This window comes from Tursiops truncatus, chromosome 15, assembly GCF_011762595.2.
Source record: "Tursiops truncatus isolate mTurTru1 chromosome 15, mTurTru1.mat.Y, whole genome shotgun sequence".
Classification (NCBI taxonomy): Eukaryota; Metazoa; Chordata; class Mammalia; order Artiodactyla; family Delphinidae; genus Tursiops; species Tursiops truncatus.
In genome coordinates, this window is record NC_047048.1 from 74203549 (window position 1) to 74223941 (window position 20393).

General features: G+C 40.5%; 1 protein-coding gene across 2 annotated transcripts in view; it reads left to right on the forward strand.

Annotated features, from left to right (window-relative positions):
• The window catches only part of CSE1L (chromosome segregation 1 like), a 41451-nt gene that overhangs the window by 250 nt on the left and 20808 nt on the right, over positions 1–20393 (forward strand). Inside the window, exons 1-8 of one of the 2 annotated variants that reach the window (XM_019943748.3) lie at positions 438–460; positions 7554–7649; positions 10912–11054; positions 13853–13954; positions 14030–14175; positions 14503–14593; positions 16200–16307; positions 20083–20175. In XM_019943748.3, the coding sequence (XP_019799307.1) occupies positions 7565–7649; positions 10912–11054; positions 13853–13954; positions 14030–14175; positions 14503–14593; positions 16200–16307; positions 20083–20175 (768 nt within the window). In that variant the 5' untranslated portion in view covers positions 438–460; positions 7554–7564. Of the gene's footprint in view, positions 1–437; positions 461–7553; positions 7650–10911; positions 11055–13852; positions 13955–14029; positions 14176–14502; positions 14594–16199; positions 16308–20082; positions 20176–20393 lie in introns of those variants that run through there. The other variant, XM_019943747.3, reaches the window with a different exon arrangement.

Below are 20393 nucleotides of genomic sequence, written 5' to 3' on the forward strand. Positions count from 1 at the left end.
GCACGTCTGGGCGAGAGCGGATTATGGGCCCGTGTCCCGGGCAGCGCCCTCGGGGAGGGTCTTCGCCTGCGGGTCTCGTCTCCTCTCGGCACCCCAGGTCTGAGGCCCAGGCCCGGCGGCCCCCGGGCCTGCGAGGGGCGAGGGCTGCCCAGGCGCGGCCTAACCAGAGCGGCCCAAGCGCCCGCCCCTTCCCCTCCAGCACCGCGCTGATTGGCCGCGCCGCTCGGGAAGGCCGCCTCTCATTGGTGGCGCCCGCGCGTCCGTTCTCGGCGCTCCGGGCCACCCGCAACGCGAGCGGAGTGCGGCAGCCAGGCCTGTCCGGCGGCTGAGCGGGCTTGCGGGCAGCCGCCCCGACCGCTTCTTCCCCTGGCCTCACTTTCTTACTAAGGAGGCGGTGGAGCGGCACCTCCCAGTGCTTCAGCCTCCGCGACTGTAACACGGGCTTCGTGGTCTCACTTTGGTGAGTTGCTCGTGAAGATTAGCTTGTAGTCCGTGCACTGGGGAGTCCACGCACCTGCGCGGTAACACGGGGTCCGCCTCTTGGGGGAGACGCTATGGCGTGGTATACCGTTCGGAGCGTGGAATTCAGCGTTGGAATGAGAAGGCCTGAGCCCATTCCAGATTTAGCCTCTCCCTAGGGTTGTAGCTTAGGGCTGGTCTCTTCATCTCTCCGGCCTCCACTTCCTTATCTGCACAGTGGGGTTGAAAACATCTACTTCGTTAAGAGGCTGAGGATCCACAGAGTTACTACCGTGGTTTACAGAGTCCCGTCGGTGGTGACCATTGTCCGCCTCTCCCATCTGTCTCTTCTCCTTAGCTACTGTAGCCATACTGCTGACCTTTCTTTTTAAATGTTCCGAGCTCATGTTCTCCATAAAGCGTTTGGACGCGCCATTCCTCTGCTTGGAAATTACCAGCATCAGGTCTTTGCTGGTTCCTGTCTTTCGAGTTTCACTCGCCTTACGCCTTTTTTGGCCAACCTCTCAAAAGATCTCTTTCCTTCAACTCTCCATCACATCACCCAAGGTTTAGTTACTTCACAGCTTTTATCATAATCTAGAATCACGTGTAGTTTGTTTATTGTCTTCCTCAACTGCTAGGATGTAAAAAAGCAAGGACCTCGCCTGTCTCATTACTGCTGTACGCAGATGGCTGTTGCTTGCCACGTGTTAGATGTGCAAGTATTATTCCTTGGAGTAATAATGCACAGAAAGGGGATTTTTACTCTTAGATCCTAACAGTGCTCTTTTTCTCCTCCACTTGGGCCCCCATAGTCAAATTTTGGGCCCTTTTTTGTGTGTCTCCATATTTTTGCATAATTCTTGGGACTTGATCTACCCAGCCTCTTCCCTCTTAAGACCCTTTATCTTTCATTTCTTTACATCAGTGCAAGAGAGTTCTCTCTCCCCTTCTGTTTACTTTGATTTTTGCTGGTTGGAGACTGGGATAGAGGGAAACCATTTCCTATATAGTATTAGATGGGTTTGGGGGCAGTGTTCTACCTTTGGTATTAATTTGTTCCTTTATTCATTTAATAACTTGATTGAGCATCCACTTAATCTCTGTGAATACAGTGAAGAAACAAAAATGGACAAAGTCCCTTCCCTTGGGAAGCTTATATTCTAGTGGGGGAAAGAAACAAGAATACACATAAATGACCTAGATAATTTCAGATAGTGACAGATGAAGGCGACTTCTCTGAGGAGGTGGCATTTGAGCTGAGACCAGGAAAGATGAGGGAACAGAACATTCCAGGCAGAGAGAATAGAAAGTACAAAGGGCTCGGGACAGGAACAAGCCTGGAATATTTGAAGAAAATCCAACTTGCACAGAGTAGTATATGAAGGGAGAGGTATCCAGGGGCCAGATCACATAGGGCTTTGCAGACAATGTAAAAAGTTTGGATTTGCATCTCATTGGTATGTTCTTGTGATTAGAAAGCAGAGGGTGGGGCTTCCCTGGTGGCACAGTGGTTAAGAATCTGCCTGCCAATGCAGGGGACGTGGGTTCGAGCCCTGGTCCGGGAAGATCCCACATGCCCACTAAGCCCGTGAGCCAAAACTACTGAGCCTGTGCTCTAGAGCCGCGAGAGCCACAACTACTGAGCCCACGTGCCACAGCTACTGAAGCCCGCACGCCTAGAGCCCGTGCTCCGCAACAGGAGAAGCCACTGTAGTGAGAAGCCCGCGCACCGCAACGAAGAGTAGCCTCTGCTCTCTGCAACTAGAGAAAGCCCACGTGCAACAACAAAGACCAACGTGGCCGAAAATAAATAAATTTTTTTTTTTTTTTAAAAAGCAGAGAGTGGATTGAGGTGTTGGGGTATGTTCTTGATGTGTGGGTGCACCAGATAGTTTTCATTTATTGGATCTCTTTCCCTTTCCCCAAATGTAGGGCTTCAGGAATGGTTCTCTAATGTGGAGGAAATATCTAAGGAAAAGGCACACATCTTGGATCAACTTATGTCACAGATGTCTGTGAGATGGCCTTGGAAAGCAAAGCTTTTATTCCAAAAATCTTCACCTGTAATTGAGGGCCAGTGAGAAGAGGCTAGACTTAGGCCCAGCCATTCTTTCAATAAGAAGAACTTGGGATTTAGATAAGTCTGTCATAATTGATTTATTGTGGTACATATTTTTTATTTTTTGTGTATTGGTAGGGATTTCCAAAAATAGCTCAGTGGAGAAGTAAAGTATCACGCCTTATTCAAAAGCAAAAGAGTGAATTTTTTCACTTCTAGTTTGAGTCTTTAAAGTCAGTAACACTTTTTACATTTATATATTGCTAACATTTCCAAGTGTCAAAGCCCCTTCACCTGTGGCAAATAAGATAATTTAATTAGACCTTGATCTTGCTGATATATTGTGAAAACCTGTGGAGTATTCTCTAAAATTACCTGATTGGTCATACTTTCCCAAATCAAGGCTAAGCTTATAAATTGGGTGTATAGGCATTGTCACTGAGGAGATAGAAAAAGGATTTGTTGACATTTAGTCCCTTAACTAACATTAAAAATATAGGACTTACCTAGTATTTTAACTTTCAGGGTTGTAGCATGCATATTTATATCCTCCCCCCCAACGCCTCACAGTTTTTCCCCCTACACACTTTTTTTTTTTTTTTTAATTTAAACATAGTCCCACCCTAGCACTTCAACTTTGTTGTTTTCTGGGGTCACTCTGTCACGTGCTCTTAGAATCAGTTGTCTCCAGTTCTTCCTGTTTGTCACAGTCAATTGACCAAAATAAATGTGAAGAATGATAGTGCTTTTTTTTAAAATTTATTTATTATTTATGGCTGTGTTGGGTCTTCGTTTCTGTGCAAGGGCTGTCTCCAGTTGCGGCAAGCGGGGGCCACTCTTCATCGCGGTGTGCGGGCCTCTCACTATCACGGCCTCTCTTGTTGTGGAGCACAGGCTCCAGACGCGCACGCTCAGTAATTGTGGCTCAAGGGCCCAGTTGCTCTGCGGCATGTGGGATCTTCCCAGACCAGTGCTCGAACCCATGTCCCTGCATTGGCAGGCAGATTCTCAACCACTGCGCCACCAGGGAAGCCCCAGTAGTGCTTTTCGATGGGGAAAAAAAAATCAGTAAAGGGTATGTAGCCTTTGAAAATCGTACAACAAATATGTAGTAGGTACCCATCACTGTTTTAAGGGTCTAGGGAGATTGCAGTGAACAAAACACAAAGTCCCTGCTCACATGGAGCTTACAGTCTAATGGAGGGAAAAGCATAGTAAACAAGAAAGCAATTCATATGCCTGATAAAATTGACTTGGAAAAACAGAGTAAGAGAATGGAGAGTGGCTGAGGTGGGTGCTCTTTTAGATATGATGGTCCAGGACAGCGCCTCTAAAAAGAGATGACATTTGCAAAGAGACCTGAATGAAGTGGGCAGTGAGCCACAAAGCTCTCCAGGGGCAGAGATATCCAGGCAGACGGGACAGTAAGCGCAAACCTCCGAAACAAAAGTGCTAGCACTGGCAGATATGAACAGTAATACAGGACAGATTTCAAATGCACATCTTTCTTCAAGCATTTTTGAATGAACAGAAACTAATTATGGCAGTAAGTTGGTCACTGTTTATCTGACAGGTGTAACTGAGTTACTACATTATGTCGGGCCTGCTAGTAACTGATCCGCAGAGAATAGTCTCCAATCCAAACTGGATCCATGTTTTAGCTGGTTCGCTGACATATTGTCTTAGCCATTAGTTCATGCAACAAATGCTTAATGAATGTCTGCTGTGTGCCAGGCAGTGTTGAAGGTCCTGGGTATACGGAGAGGAAGACCTACAAAGTCCCTGCCCTAAGGAGCTTACAAATGAGATAACAAGTCAAAGATCTCTCAGATGAGGATAAATGCTATTAACAGTACAATAGGGATGAGGTAGATGATAGTCACGGAAGGCTCTTTTGAGGATTTGACAGTGGGCTGACAGCTGAATGATACCTGATATCAAATTAGAAGGAAGGGCGTTATCACAGGCAGAGAGAACTGTCTTTGTCTGGTTTGAGGAACATAAAGAAGGCTTTGGGGGCTGGAACATAGGGGCAAGAAGAAGGTAGGAGACAAGGTTGACAGGTGCCAGATTGCATGGGACTCTGTCATGAAGAAAGTAAAATGCAGATTTATTGAGGAGTGTCTTTAAAAACTGAACAAAATAGATCCAGTTAACATCTATAATCCCCTCAACACACACACAGTTTAACGTGTTGCCTTGCATAAATCCCAAAAGGTAGAATAATTTGCATGTGGCAAAGTAAGTTTTTTTTTAGCTCATATATACTGATGTAAATGGTTTTGTTTGGCACAGCAAACTTTCATGATTTCATAACAGATTCAGCATTGCAACACAAAAAAGAATGGGAAATGAATTGATTAAATCACTGCTTTCCAACATGTGTTCCATAATAAAGTGGTTCGGTGGGCAAGTGATGGGAGGAACTCGATTAAAGAACGTTAAATGGATAACTTACTCTTTGAGTTCCTGAAGGCTTTGAAGTGAATCTCCAAAAGAGGGGGAATATGATGCGTAGCATTTTCCAAACTTTTGGTATAAAAACCAGAAAGAGTAGCCTCTTGATAAATTATGTGTGTGGTTAAGCAGGGCTTGGTATTCGTGCCCATAGAGTGGTTTGCCCTGGGTCAAAGGAGGTGAATATACAGGTGGGGGAATCTACTAAATCAGTCAGCATATTGGCTTCCCTTATGATAAAAACGACTGTACTGAGGAGAATACAAAGTTTCAAACAGATCAGTCTCCTTAGCAGGTTGTGGTTTCTGGCTGTGGAGGAGTGCTCCGCACAAGCACAGCATTAGCTATAGCCCTTATAAAATCTTCCTAGCTTTTTTTTTTTTTTTTTTTTTTTAGTGACAAGACGAAGTGTTATGGCTTTTTTTGTTTGGATCAGTCTTGTTCAAAATCTCAGTCATCTTTGACTTCTTCCTCTCCCTTCTTCTAATCTGGCTGTCTTTTCACGTCATCCTTTCTATCGCTGTCGCTGGTGCTTCCGCTCTAGTTCAGCCCTCTGTCGTTATTTCCACTTGAGAGGCAGCCTTGGGTAGTAGGAATAGGGTAGATCTATAGGGTCAGACTGATTTGAATCTAATCTTTATTAATTGTATGCTTGGGGAAAGTTAGTTAATCTCTCAGAGTTGCCTTCCTTGATTGTAAAATGGTTATTGTGTGAAATGATGTGAAGCGTATCTTCTAGCACTGTGCCTGGTTCATGTTTGTGACCCTTCCCCCATTTTACAAAAGTGTCCTAATCTTCTGTTCTCTTCCTCGACTCCAGTCTGTAAACCATTACCAGCCCAAAGTACATATATTCCACTTTCATTAAGTTTTTACCCATTTCAATAAACCTTTAGTGCCTTCCTCTTGTACATTAAATCATGAAATTCTTCAGCTAAGTATTGGGGAACCTATATGATCTGATCTCAGCCTCCAAGTTCACTGTTCCCCAAAGGAGCTATGGATTCTTCCCATCTCTGTACTTTGCTCATACTATTGCCTGTATGAGATGGGTCCTCGTTCCACTTGGCCTATCCAAATCTATGTATCCTCTGGGAAGTCTTGGACCACAAATACTCCAGTGACTCTCTTAACCTAGCAGTTAAGTCGCTGTCTGTGTGATTCATTTGGCACTTACAGTCAAAAGTGTTTCAGAATTCAGATTTTTTTTCTTTTGAAATGCACTTGCTGTAGATTATACAGCATCCCCAGTAGGGCATGCGGTATCGCCCCGCAATCAAATACATTATTTAGTAAAAAATTTACATACTAAGTGAGATATTCATATTTACAGCCTCGGACAGTTCAGGCCAGGTTTTGTTGCCAAGTGAGTTTGCCACAAACTTGTTAAAAAAAAACTCAGTTTGTAGATGTTTGGATCTCAGAACTGCAGGAAAGGGATTATAGGTCTGTAGTTGGTATTTCAGTTTTATCTTGTCTTCCAACTAGGCTTTTATTTTTATTTTATTTTAATTTTTTTTGGCTATGTCGGGTCTTAGTTGTGGCACTCAGGATCTTTTGTTGTGGCTCACAGGCTTCTGTCTAGTTGTGGTGCCATGGGCTTAGTTGCTCCATGGCATGTGGGATCTTCCTGGACCAGGGCTCGAACCCATGTCCCCTGCATTGGCAGGTAGATTCTTAACCACTGCGCCACCAGGGAAGTCCTCCTCGTCTTTTTGATGATCACCATTCTAACAGGTGTGAGGTGTTAATCTCATTGTAGTTTTGATTTGCATTCCCTCATGTTTAATGATGTTGAGCTCCTTTTCATGTACCTTTTGGCCAACTGTATGTTTTCTTTGGAAAAATGTCTGTTCAGCTCTTCTGCCCATTTTTCAATTGGATTTTTTTTCCAAGTTGTATGAGTATTTTTTATATATGTTTTGGAAATTAACCTTTTTATCAGATATGATTTGAAAATATTTTCTCCCATTTGGTATGTTGTCTTTTCATTTTGTTGATGTTTTCTTTTGCCATGCAGACACTTTTTAGTTTGATGTAGTCTCAGTTGTTTATTTTTACTTTTGTTGACTTTGCTTTTGGTGTGGAAAATTGCTTTTTAATTATAATCACAGCTATCATCTTATGAACCCCAAAATTATCTTCCCAGGTACAAATTCTCAGTATGTAGTTTGCTGTCAGTACCTATGGTTGCATGTTGTACACAAAGGAATGTATTCTAGTTTTTTATCTCAGAACTCTGTGGGATCCTTAGAATTAAGGATGCTTAGAATTTTAATTTTTTATTGTGGGGCTTTAAAAAAATAAACCTAGTGATTTGTGTTTTTAACCCTTAGCTTATGGTATGTTTTTCCTTCTTTGTCTCAAAATTATCCCACTACTGTTTCAAAAAAGCCCACCTTATCTTCTGGAACCTTGTCTCAGCTAAGAGTAAGCAAGGCTTATAGCCCACACATAAAATGTAACAAGTAGATGACTTTCAGAGAGAGGGACACCCGTAATATAAAATGATTCTTTTATGTAAATCACTGCGTCCCCATGTGAACAATTACCCAAACCTCATTTTTTGTTTTAGGTTCTGTGGCAATGGAGCTCAGCGATGCAAATTTGCAAACGCTAACAGAATATTTGAAGAAAACTCTTGATCCTGATCCTGCCATCAGACGTCCAGGTAAAGAAAATAAATACTGTTTTGTGATTGATTTATTCTTAAAGGACAGGTGAGGGAAACGTTTGCGCAATATGCCTGTTTGTAAATAAAATTTTGAATTCTTAGGCATAGTTTATTTTTCATTCTCTAGCCATAAAGTCTTTAGTTGGCTGCTTATAGCTGCTGTAACATATGGTGGCGTGGGGTTTTTTTTGTTTTTGGTTTATTTTTTGAGTAAAATAGCTTTTATCCCTTCTGGGGTAAAAAGGACTGGTAAGTTTAGGATGCTTTGTCCCCTTGACCTTTCTGAAAATCGCTATACACCTGCCTGTTTTGGAGATAAAATAATTAGGGCAGAGAGGTAAGAGTTAATGTCTAAAAAGTGATTAAGTGAATGAAACTAGGTAATCAGACACTGTCTCTTAAATCACCATGTTGGGTTTGATTTAATTAATATATTTTAAGATCTAGGGTTCCTCCTACTCTCTCCCCCCTTCCAAATTTGACCAGTTTTCATTAGAAACTTAGTATAAGCTTAGAATTATAAACTCAGATGCCCGCAGGAGTCACACGTAAAGGTAAATCAAGGAGGCAGGCCAAGGGGGTTAAGTGCCTTGGTTAAGGGGCAAATATTATTTGGAACCAGCTAACTCTGGGGGATTCACACCAGTCTTTCAAGATCAGATTTCCAGCTTTGCTTGAAAAATAAGTATATTTATATGAAGTGTTCTCATCTTTTTTTTTTTTAATTTTTATTTATTTATTTATTTTTGGCTGAGTTGGGTCTTTGTTGCTGTGTGCGGGCTTTCTCTTGTTGCGGCGAGCGGGGGCTAGTCTTCGTTGCAGTGCACAGGCTTCTCATTGCGGTGGCTTCTCTTGTTACGGAGCACGGGCTCTAGGCGCGCGGGCTTCAGTAGCTGTGACACGTGGGCTCAGTAGTTGTGGGTCGTGGGCTCTAGAGCGCAGGCTCAGTAGTTGTGGCACACGGGCTTAGTTCCTCTGTGGCATGTGGGATCTTCCCGGACCAGGGCTCGAACCCATGTCCCCTGCCTTGGCAGGCGGATTCTCAACCACTGAGCCACCAGGGAAGCCCGTCCCTCTCATTTTTAAATGATAGCAATTAACTTCAAAAATTTTTGAAACACCGTGCAAACCAAATAAATTTCCGGGGGCCACGTGTGTCTTGTGGGTAGTAAGTTGATGATCCTTCTTGTAAGCTGTGTTAACCAGAAATGCTGATGTGCATTCTCATAAAGAGGATTTTGGAAGCACCCCATGAAGACCCAGATGAATGCGTGCACATACATGTTATATTTATATGTTATATATAATACGTAGAATCGTACACATGTTAATGCATCCATCCTAGTCTAGAGAGGCCTTTGTGATTTCTGTGAGGGAAAATTGTGATTTTCCTGTTAGTGCTTAGAGAAGTAATTTGTTCTTGGATAAAAGGAAATTAATGGCTCTAGTCTTAGACGTTCCCAGAAAGCCTCTGCCAACACTGTCTAATAAAAATTATTTTTAATAATTGTGTCTTTGTAAGGTTGAGGTGCTGTTGTCTTATGAATCAGGGACAAAATGTGGGAATAAATTGTTGTTTCTGAGAAGAGTTAAGAACAGAGCATTTCCAAGGGGTTGCTGGATGTGAAATACTGACCAGCCAAACATTGACGCAGCCAAAGCCTTCTGTAAACCTCACAGACCATACAGAACCAGAGTGTGTCCCGTCCTGAAAAATATTTTCCAGTTCAGCATTCTTCATCCTCCAAGGAACCACATGGTAGACACAAAGCAGGGCGGCTTTGAGGGTGGAAGTTAAACTCTTGGGACTCAATTTGGAAAGAAGAAAGGTGTTAAATCATATTAAATCGTAGAAGATAATACATGCTAACAGCAGACCTTTTCAGTAAATATCGGAACCTTGGAATGGATGTTGCCTTATGAAGAAGCTTAAGACAGGAAAAATTAGAAGTGCTATAAACCTTCATGGTGTGACCTGTAAACCTAGGAGATTTATTATCCCTAAGTGTAGTATGAGTTTAAAACGTATGGGTAAAATCTTTGTATAAATTTATTGCTGATATTAGAAATGTTTAATTCAAGAAGAAAACTGAGGGCTAGTATGGTAGAATAAGGACTGGACTAAAACGTTTACAGTGATGAAATCTTCTAGCTGTGTGATCTTACTTAACCTCAGTGGCCTCGTCTTTATTTTCTTTTTAACATCTTTATTGGAGTATAATTGCTTTACATTGTTGTGTTAGTTTCTGCTGTATAACAAAGCGAATCAGCTATATGCACACATATATCCCCATATCCCCTCCCTCTTGCGTCTCCCTCCCTCCCTCCCACCCTCCCTATCCCACCCCTCTAGGTGGTTGCAAGCACTGAGCTGATCTCCCGGTGCTAATTACACTATTTACATTTGGTAGTGTATATATGTCAGCGCTACTCTCTCACTTCATCCCAGCTTACCCTTACCCCTCCCCGTGTCCTCAAGTCCATTCTCTACGTCTGTGTCTTTATTCCTGTCCTGCCCCTAGGTTCATTAGAACCGTTTTTTTTTTTTTAGATTCCATATATATGTGTTATCATACAGTATTTGTTTTTCTCTTTCTGACTTACTTCACTCTGTATGACAGACTCTAGGTTCATCTACCTCACTACAGATAACTCAATTTTGTTTGTTTTTATGGCTGAGTAATATTCCATTGTATATATGTGAGTGGCCTTGTCTTTAAAATGAGGATAATACTACCTACCTCTCTGGGTAATAGTGACAACATATGTGAGTAAAGCACCAGATGCATATGGTTAATGATAATATGTATTAGCATAAATTAACTCATTTAATCTTAATCACAGTAGTATAAAAGAAATATTACTGCCATTACTAATAGTACTAATAGTAATCCTTCTGGAACAAGACGGAGTGTATGAATTTTGCCCTAAGGTCACTTAATCTCTCTGAGAAGCAGATTGTCCTTCACATGGGGTGATCATCTGATCAGGCCACCTTATAGGTTTGTGAGAATTGGGTGAGTTAACAGATGGTAAAGTGATCTGAAAACCAAGGTATTATATAAATTTAATGTAACATCATATATAGTTCATTTAATAGATAAGAGAAGTGAGGCACTAAAAGATAGGTTCCCTAAGGGAAAAAATATCCTAATCTTTCCATGATGCTTCAGTGAGAGATATGCATAGTTCACATATTCATGAAGTCTTAAGATTAGGTTGTAATAACAGATCTTCTAACATGGAAATTGTTTTACAGCTGAGAAGTTTCTTGAATCTGTAGAAGGCAATCAGAATTACCCACTGTTGCTCTTAACATTACTGGAGAAGGCTCAGGATAATGTTATCAAAGTGTGTGCCTCAGTAACATTCAAGAACTATATTAAAAGAAACTGGAGAATTGTAAGTATTTTGTGAGTACATAGTTTAAGACCCTGCATGTTTATAAGATTGATATATGCAGTGTTCCTGAACGATTCAGGCACAGATTAAAGATAAAAGCAGGACCCTCCTCAACAAAATATTAAAAAGTCAAATCCAAAAATGTATCAAAAGTATAAAAATACCATGACCAAGTGGGATTTATCTCAGATATGCAAGGCTGGTTCAACATTCAAAAACCTATCGACTAAGAGAAGATAAATCACATTATTATATCATTAGGTGCAGAAAAAGCATTTGTCAAAGTCCAACTCCCATTCATGGTAAAAACTCAGTAAATTTGGAATAGAGAGGAGTTTTCTCGGCAATGTAAAGACTGTGAAAAACCTATAACTAACATCATACCTAATGGTGAGAAACTTGAAGCTTTCCCACCAAGATCAGTTACAAAGCAAGGGTGTCCCCTCTTACCACTCCTTTTCAACATTGTGTTGGAAGTCTTTTTTATTTTATATATATTCTTTTGCCATGGCATGTGGACCTTAGTTCCCAGTCCAGGAATCGAACCTGTGTCCTCTGCATTGGAAGCACGGAGTCTTAACCACTGGACCACCAGGGATGTCCTTGATAATGCAGTAAGAAAAGGAAATATACCATTTGGAAAGACATAAAACTGTCTTTGTTCTCAGATGACATGATTGTCCATGTAGAGAATGCAAAAGAATTGACAAAAGTTAAACAGGGGCTTCCCTGGTGGCGCAGTGGTTGAGAGTCCGCCTGCCGAGGCAGGGGACACGGGTTCGTGCCCCGGTCTGGGAAGATCCCACATGCCGCGGAGCGGCTGGGCCCGTGAGCCGTGGCCGCTGAGCCTGCGCGTCTGGAGCCTGTGCTCTGCAACGGGAGAGGCCACAACAGTGAGAGGCCTGCGTACTGCAAAAAAAAAAAAAGTTAAACAGGACGTTTTTTATTTAAATTCATATCAGTTAAGTCAGCTTCATAACCCAGGTTGCTAGAGACTGTGAGACTTTGTTTTAACATCCAGTTTGGTTGAAATTTAACTTTAGCTTACTATCTACTGAAGAGACATTACATGGGAAGATACAGTCTAAATGAGTAATTGAAGCAATTTCTATTGTAAACAAGGAAGAATTATATAAAGCTGGAAAAAAACACATTTTATGTGTATATATATGCATTCTACACATATATATGTGTAGAATGCAAAATAATTTAGATTTGAAGTTTTTGGTAAGGGATTTGTCCTGTGTCTTGTGGGATATGGGAAATATTTTCTAATCATAAGGTAAATCTTATTATGCTGCAAGTTTAATGATCAGTATAGCTATACATTGAGAAATGGGTATCTTCCCTACCTTAGCTTCTTCCCTACTTTAGCTTATGACAGTGGTTCTAAATTGGGGGTAGTTTTGCCAACCTGGGGATATTTAGAGACGTTCTGGTTGTCCACGCTGGGGGTGGGGTGGGGAGGGTGTCTGGCATCTAGTGGGTAGAAGGTGAGGGTGCTGGGAACCATCCTACAGTGCACAAGAAAGATCCCCATAACAAAGATTTATCTGACCCAAAATGTCAGTAATGCCGGGGTTGAGGTAACTCTGGGTTAGGATAAAGAAAAAAGTGAGAAATGTTTTTAGTAATAGCAGTAATGATACTTAGAAAGTATTAAAGTTGACAGAAAGAGTCAGTTTTTCTAAAAAATCAGCTTTAAATCTGGTTAAATATTTATTTAGAATCTTTTTTCCTCATTCCATAGAAGAATTCAAAAACAGTAAATATTGTTTTTAAGCTTAAGTCAAGCATTCTCACATGTGAAGAAATGACTTAGTGAATTTTAGAATGTTTAAAAATCCATTCATCTACTTGTAGACATGCAAGTCCTATACCTCTGTCTTGATTTGTAAAACTAGTGAGATCCAGAATCTGTTTGGGCGATGTAGTCCTGGATGCATTCAAACTGGTAATGGTCAAGTTTTCATTGAAAAGACTTTTCTTTGACTTAAGGTAACAGTCAAATTGAAGCTTTTGAAGATGAGTATCGGCTGAGTAGCATATATGTATAAAGATCCCCCCCCCCCCCCCTGCCCCGCGGTACGCAGGCCTCTCACTTCTGTGGCCTCTCCCGTTGCGGGGCACAGGCTCTGGACGCGCAGGCTCAACGGCCATGGCTCACGGGCCCAGCCGCTCCGCGGCATGTGGGATCCTCCCGGACCGGGGCACGAACCCGAGTCCCCTGCCTCGGCAGGCGGACCCCCAACCACTGCGCCACCAGGGAAGCCCTGTATAAAGATTTTTAACCACATGTTCTGATTAGTTTACTTACAGAACTGAGATTCTTTTCTTTTTTTTTTTTTTTTGCGGTACGCAGGCCTCTCACTCTTGTGGCCTCTCCCGTTGCGGAGCACAGGCCATGGCTCATGGGCCCAGCCGCTCCACGGCATGTGGGATCTTCCCGGACCGGGGCACGAACCCGTGTCCCCTGCATCGGCAGGCAGACTCTCAACCACTGTGCCACCAGGGAAGCCCAGAACTGAGATTCTTAATTGGCATCAGGGAGTCAGAGAAGCTCCTTAATTTGTATGTAAAATATTTGCATTTGGGAAGGAAGGTACATTTTTCTGCAGAAAAATGCTTCCATCAGATTATTAAAGGAATCTGTGACCCATTTATGTAGAATGAAGGCCCTACCTTCCTCTATTTTTCTTAGGAAACCAGGAAATGAGAAATGGTTCTGTTTTATCTACAAACCCGTACAGTAATAGATATGGATTTATGTCACTTGCTTATTAATGTTTTGCTTTTAGGTTGAAGATGAACCAAATAAAATTTGCGAAGCCGACCGAGCAGCCATTAAAGCTAACATAGTGCACTTGATGCTTAGCAGCCCAGAGCAAATTCAGAAGCAGGTATGTGAGGCCCTGCTTGTTAGGTGGGCTTGTTTGTAGAGCTTTCAGTCTAATTAGTCTCTTTCCTCCCCACAGTTAAGTGATGCCATTAGCATTATTGGCAGAGAAGATTTCCCTCAGAAATGGCCTGACTTGTTGACAGAAATGGTGAATCGCTTTCAGAGTGGAGATTTCCATGTTATTAATGGAGTCCTTCGTACAGCACATTCTTTATTTAAAAGGTATTGATACATAAATTCATATTTTTAAAATACTTGTTTCAGATATTTTTGCTTGTGTGTATTTTTGTGATTATGTCATTTTTTATGATAATTCTAGAATAAGAGCATAAGCCTCTCATTATTGTGTTTGTTTCTTCTTAAGTGTAGGATGTTTATTTCATATTGCCCTATTACTTGTGAAATACCTGGTCTTGATAAACCGTGCTTGAATTCCCTTTTTATTTCAGAAAGCTATCTAGCCATAGATTTTTCTCTAATCTAGCCTTGAAGACCTAAAGTCAGTTAACCAAAATTTGTAAATTTGCCTCTTTTACCTTAATTTTCTAGATATCGCCATGAATTTAAGTCAAATGAGTTATGGACTGAAATTAAACTTGTTCTGGATGCCTTTGCTTTGCCTTTGACTAATCTGTTTAAGGTATGTGATAACATCTTGGTGGTATTTTTAAATTACTTAATATTTTAAAGTGCTTGAATATTTGTATAAATTTTGTTTAAGAGATTGCTTTGAAAGTGTATTTGATAGGTAATGGTTTAGAGCAGCATTTCTTTTGAAAAATTTCAAATCTACACCAAAATAGAGAAGCTGGTAGAATGAAATCCCATGTATTGACTACACAAGTTTAATGGTTACTAGAATTTTATTTCTTTTTAATTTGTTCTCTCCCTTTGATTTCATACGAATAGTTAAAAGCAAATCCCAGGCGTCTTATTATTTCACTCAAGTATTTGAGTATGTGTCTCTAAAGGAATGGATCTGTATTTTGATTTGACTTTATGGAGTTTAATTTATATATCCGTACATCATCTTATAGCACATAAGGAACTTTCCTAGATATCTTTCTGAAACTCGTTTAAGATCGAAAGAGAAGTATTGTTAACCTTTTTTTCCAGATAAGGAAAGTGGAGGGTTCGGTATCACACAGCTAATAAAAAAGAGAGCCAGGCCTCAAACCTAGTTTTGCTAACTTGAGAAAAGCTGCTCATTTCCTGTTTTCAGAAAGGAAAGTTGTGTGATAATCACAACTTTCTAAATTACAGAGTATGCACAGGATTTTTCATGGTTAGGATATCTTACTGATAGTACATTTTTATTTTTAAAAATAAAATTGGACAAAATGTCAATTTTTTCACCTATTGGACTAGCAAAGATTTTTATTTCTTTTTAATGACATTAAAAGTTTTAGCCAGGAGCAGAGAGGGACGGGTGGGGGAAAAATGTTTTAGCCAGAGTCCAGTGAAATGAACACTAGTGTCCTGTCCATTGGGTTATAAATGGTACTAGCTTTCTGGAGTTGGACATTTCATTGAGAAAACCATAATATTCATATTTTCTAACTCTGGGATATACTTAGCAACGTTTGTTGAGTGTCTTTTACATTGTAGGTGTGCACAAATTACAAGGACCTTTTATGTATATTTTCTCATTTTATTCTCATATTTTATGAGGTAGGCATTATTCTTAATTACAGACAGATATGGAGATGGGGGCGCAGTAAAATAACTTACTCAGAGTCATGCTTATTATGAGTAACAGGGTCTGGGTTGTATCCAGATCTATCTGGCTTCCAGAACTCTTACTCATAGCATACTGTTCTCTACTGGTAATACAGTTGTAGAATCTCAAACTCAGAAAACTAGAAGTGTGCCCAAAGTTTTATACATAAGCTTGTTTATTGCAGTTAGAATAACAAACAGTTGCAAACAACCTACAGGCCAGGTGGCAGGGAATTATTTAATGAGTGCATATAAAGACAGTTTTGTGTAATATAGTTATAGACATGCACAGAGGAGAGTAGAAGGATCTAGTCCAAAATATTAATATTGGACTTTACAGTAGTGCTGTGATGGACAACTTAAAAATATATATTTTAATGTGTTTTTTCAAAAATTCTAAATGACTGTATACTACTATTTAAAATCCAAATTTTGGAGAAGATGTATGAATAGTTTCAGCCTAATACAAGGCTTTTTCACTAAGGTTTACAATACACTAAAACTGTCTTTCTAAATTCCTTTCCAAGGCCACTATTGAACTCTGCAGCACCCACGCAAATGATGCCTCTGCTCTAAGGATTCTGTTTTCTTCCCTGATCCTAATCTCAAAACTGTTCTACAGTTTAAACTTTCAGGTAAGTTTCGTTTTATTTCTTGCTTTTGATTCTTATTCTTTGATGTCATATATAAAGTTTTTCACTTGATAAAGACTTCTTTGCTAGCACTGATTTCCCCCCCTCACCCTGAAAAAATAGACATTGGTTGCTTGTGTTCTGATTCCCCGCCATTCTTTTTTTTTTTTTTTTACAAGAGATAAATAAACTGACACCAAGCATTGTAAATGGATGACCACAACAAAAGCAACAATGATTGCAATTACCAAACACGAAACACACTCATACTATGTCATAATATTGACATTCAGTCCAGTAATCCTCCACTGTAACAGCTCCTTTACTTTGCAGTGAAAATTGATTTGTATATTTTTTGCCTCTGAGTCCTTGTGGGATTTTTTTTTTTTTTATTCAAACAGAAAGTCACAATTATATAATCATCCTCATCAGTTCACTCAGTCCCATGTAATTAATTTTTTTTCATCTTGATCTTTTGTTAGCACTTTTATGAATTCATCAGTTTTCCCATTAGAGTTCTGAAAATGCTTATTCATTCAGTTCAGTAGTATAGTCAGTTACCAGAAACCTGTACTTGTCATAGTCTTTTCCATGAATTCCTTGAAGATGAAACCCTTTTATAGGAACTTTTTTTTTTTTTTGTGGTACGCGGGCCTCTCACTGTTGTGGCCTCTCCTGTTGCGGAGCACAGGCTCCGGATGCGCAGGCTCAGCGGCCATGGCTCACGGTCCCAGCCACTCCACGGGATGTGGAATCTTCCTGGACTGGGGCACGAACCTGTGTCCTTTGTATCGGCAGGTGGACTCACACCCACTGTGCCACCAGGGAAGCCCTTATAGGAACATTTTTGCAAAAGCATCAGAGTACACCCAGAACTGTCTGTAAATGACAAAAGACTTAAAAATGACCATGGTTAAAGTTTTGATGGAAGTTCATAATAATGCAGTTGACAAGGAAATTTAGTTATTTCTGAGATACACATTTTAAAGTAATAACTAGAATTATGACTTATAACATTATACCGGAACGTATAAGATTCTTAGAAATTTCATGTAATGTCTGAAACATTTATATTAACATATTTCCATACAAATAACCCAAAGAAAGTTTAGTATTAGTTTTTTGTTTGTGTATTTTTTTATACTGCAGGTTCTTATTAGTCATCAGTTTTATACACACAGTGTATACATGTCAATCCCAATCGCCCAATTCAGCACACCACCATCCCCACCCCACCGTGGTTTTCCCCCCTTGGTGTACATACGTTTGTTCTCTACATCTGTGTCTCAACTTCTGCCCTGCAAACCGGTTCATCTGTACCATTTTTCTAGGTTCCATATACATGCGTTAATATACGATATTTGTTTTTCTCTTTCTGGCTTACTTCACTCTGTATGACAGTCTCTAGATCCATCCACGTCTCAACAAATGACTCAATTTGTTCCTTTTTATGGTTGAGTAATATTCCATTGTATATATGTACCACAACTTCTTTATCCATTCGTCTGTCGATGGGCAATTGGACTCCCTGACTTCAGACTGTACTACAAAGCTACAGTAATCAAGACAATATGCTACTGGCACAAAAACAGAAAGATAGGTCAATGGAACAAGATAGATAGCCCAGAGATAAACCCACGCACCTATGGTCAACTAATCTATGACAAAGGTGGCAAGGATATACAATGGAGAAAAGACAGTCTCTTCAGTAAGTGGTGCTGGGAAAACTGGACAGCTACATGTAAAAGAATGAAATTAGAACACTCCCTAACACCATACACAAAAATAAACTCAAAATGGATTCGAGACCTAAATGTAAGACTGGACACTATAAAACTCTTAGAGGAAAACATAGGAAGAACACTCTTGGACATAAATCACAGCAAGGTCTTTTTTGACCCATCTCCTAGAGTAATGGAAATAAAAACAAAAGTAAACAAATGGGACCTAATGAAACTTCAAAGCTTTTGCACAGCAAAGGAAACCATAAACAAGACGAAAAGACAACCCTCGGAATGGGAGAAAATATTCGCAAACGAATCATCGGACAGAGGATTAATCTCCAAAATATATAACAGCTCATGCAGCTCAATATTAAAGAAACAAACAACCCAATCCAAAAATGGGCAGAAAACCTAAATAGACGTCTCTCCAAAGAAGACATACAGATGGCCAAGGAGCACATGAAAAGCTGCTCAGCACCATAATTATTAGAGAAATGAAAATCAAAACTACAGTGAGGGCTTCCCTGGTGGCGCAGTGGTTGAGAGTCCGCCTGCTGATGAAGGGGACACGGGTTCATGCCCCGGTCCAGGAAGATCCCACTGCCACGGAGCGGCTGGGCCCGTGAGCCATGGCCGCTGAGCCTGCGCATCCGGAGCCTGTGCTCCACAACAGGAGAGGCCACAACAGTGAGAGGCCCACGTACAGCAAAAAAAAAAAAAAAAACACACAAAAAAAACTACAATGAGATATCACCTCACACCAGTTAGAATGGGCATCATCAGAAAATCTACAAACAACAAATGCTGGAGAGGGTGTGGAGAAAAGGGAACCCTCTTGCACTGTTGGTGGGAATGTAAATTGATACAGCCACTATGGAGAACAGTATGAAGGTTCCTTAAAAGACTAAAAATAGAACTACCATATGACCCAGCAATCCCACTACTGGGCATATACCCAGAGAAGACCATAATTCAAAAAGACACATGTATCCCAATGTTCACTGCAGCACTATTTACAATAGCCAGGTCATGGAAGCAAAGCTTATAGCTTTTAATGGAAGCATATCTGGGAGACAAAAGACTGAAGAAACAGACTTGGGAAGGTGTAAGAACCAGTGGCATTTGAGAGGAAACACAGCCACGATCTTATAGCAGAAAATGCCTGGTCACCCGGTTGCTACTGAGGTGGTGGTCTCCAGTCATTCTTTCTGTTCTTGAGTTATTACTTTAAGATTCAGGGCTCCAGGAATGAGAAGGGAGTCTTACTGGTACAGACTCCTATACTGAGATGCAAGAGAAAGGATGTAGCTTTTTTGTTGCCTCTAGCCAGAGCCAAGTACTTGGACTTAATCCTCCCAACGTGATTGTACTCGCAGTGGTAGGGAGAGCATTCCTCAAAAGGAATAGGTAGAATGAATATGAGATGAACAGCCCAAAATGGCATACCTTCAGTGTGCAGCTAGACAGCAATTTGAGAAATTCTTAAGGATACCACTGGGTTCTTGTATACCTTATTTTGAGTTCTGCTTCCTAGAAGTCAGGTAGAATGAGGTGATTAATAACTTGTTAGTCACGGAAGCCTGATAGGAAGGGAGGCATAATCTTTACCCTTGGATTTATCCCTCATTAAGAGGGCAGTATTGTGCCACAGGAAATCAGTAACTGTATAAGACAGTAAGCCTGACTTGGCGGTCATCTTACAGTAAATGCAGTAGTTCAGAAAGGAAAAGGAATGTGTTGGTAAGCACTGAGTTTTGTAAGGAAAGTTTTCAGTCTTAGCTGAACCTTAAAGGAATAAGTAGATTTACATTGGGACAGGAACAGGTGGCATCGTTTGCGGTTGAAAGCTTACTGAGACAGTCAGAATGGTTTACTTATCTGTCAGACCTAGCTGGAGCAGAGAATTCTTGTCAAAATAGGTATACATTGACTTAGCTGAGAAATGTGAGCTTGAGTCTATAGGCATGTGCAAAACATTTGGCGTGGTGGGGAAAACTTACTAAAATATAACAATTACTTCAACCAAAAGTCTCAAGTCACCATTTATTCTTTAGGATCTCCCTGAATTTTTTGAAGATAATATGGAAACTTGGATGAACAATTTTCATACCCTCTTGACATTAGATAATAAGCTGCTGCAAACTGATGTAAGTATTATTTAAAATATTTCCCAAGTAAGCTTTTTTTTAAGAATTATTTGAAATATAATGTTAAATGTCAATTATATCTCAATTTTTTTTAATGTTAAAAAAATTATTTGAGTGCCCTCAGAACACTGGAGGGAGGATAATTGTAATGTGCAGAATTACCCTTCTTGTAGTCCTGACTTAAGTCACAATTTATGGATAAGGCTGTTTTATTACAT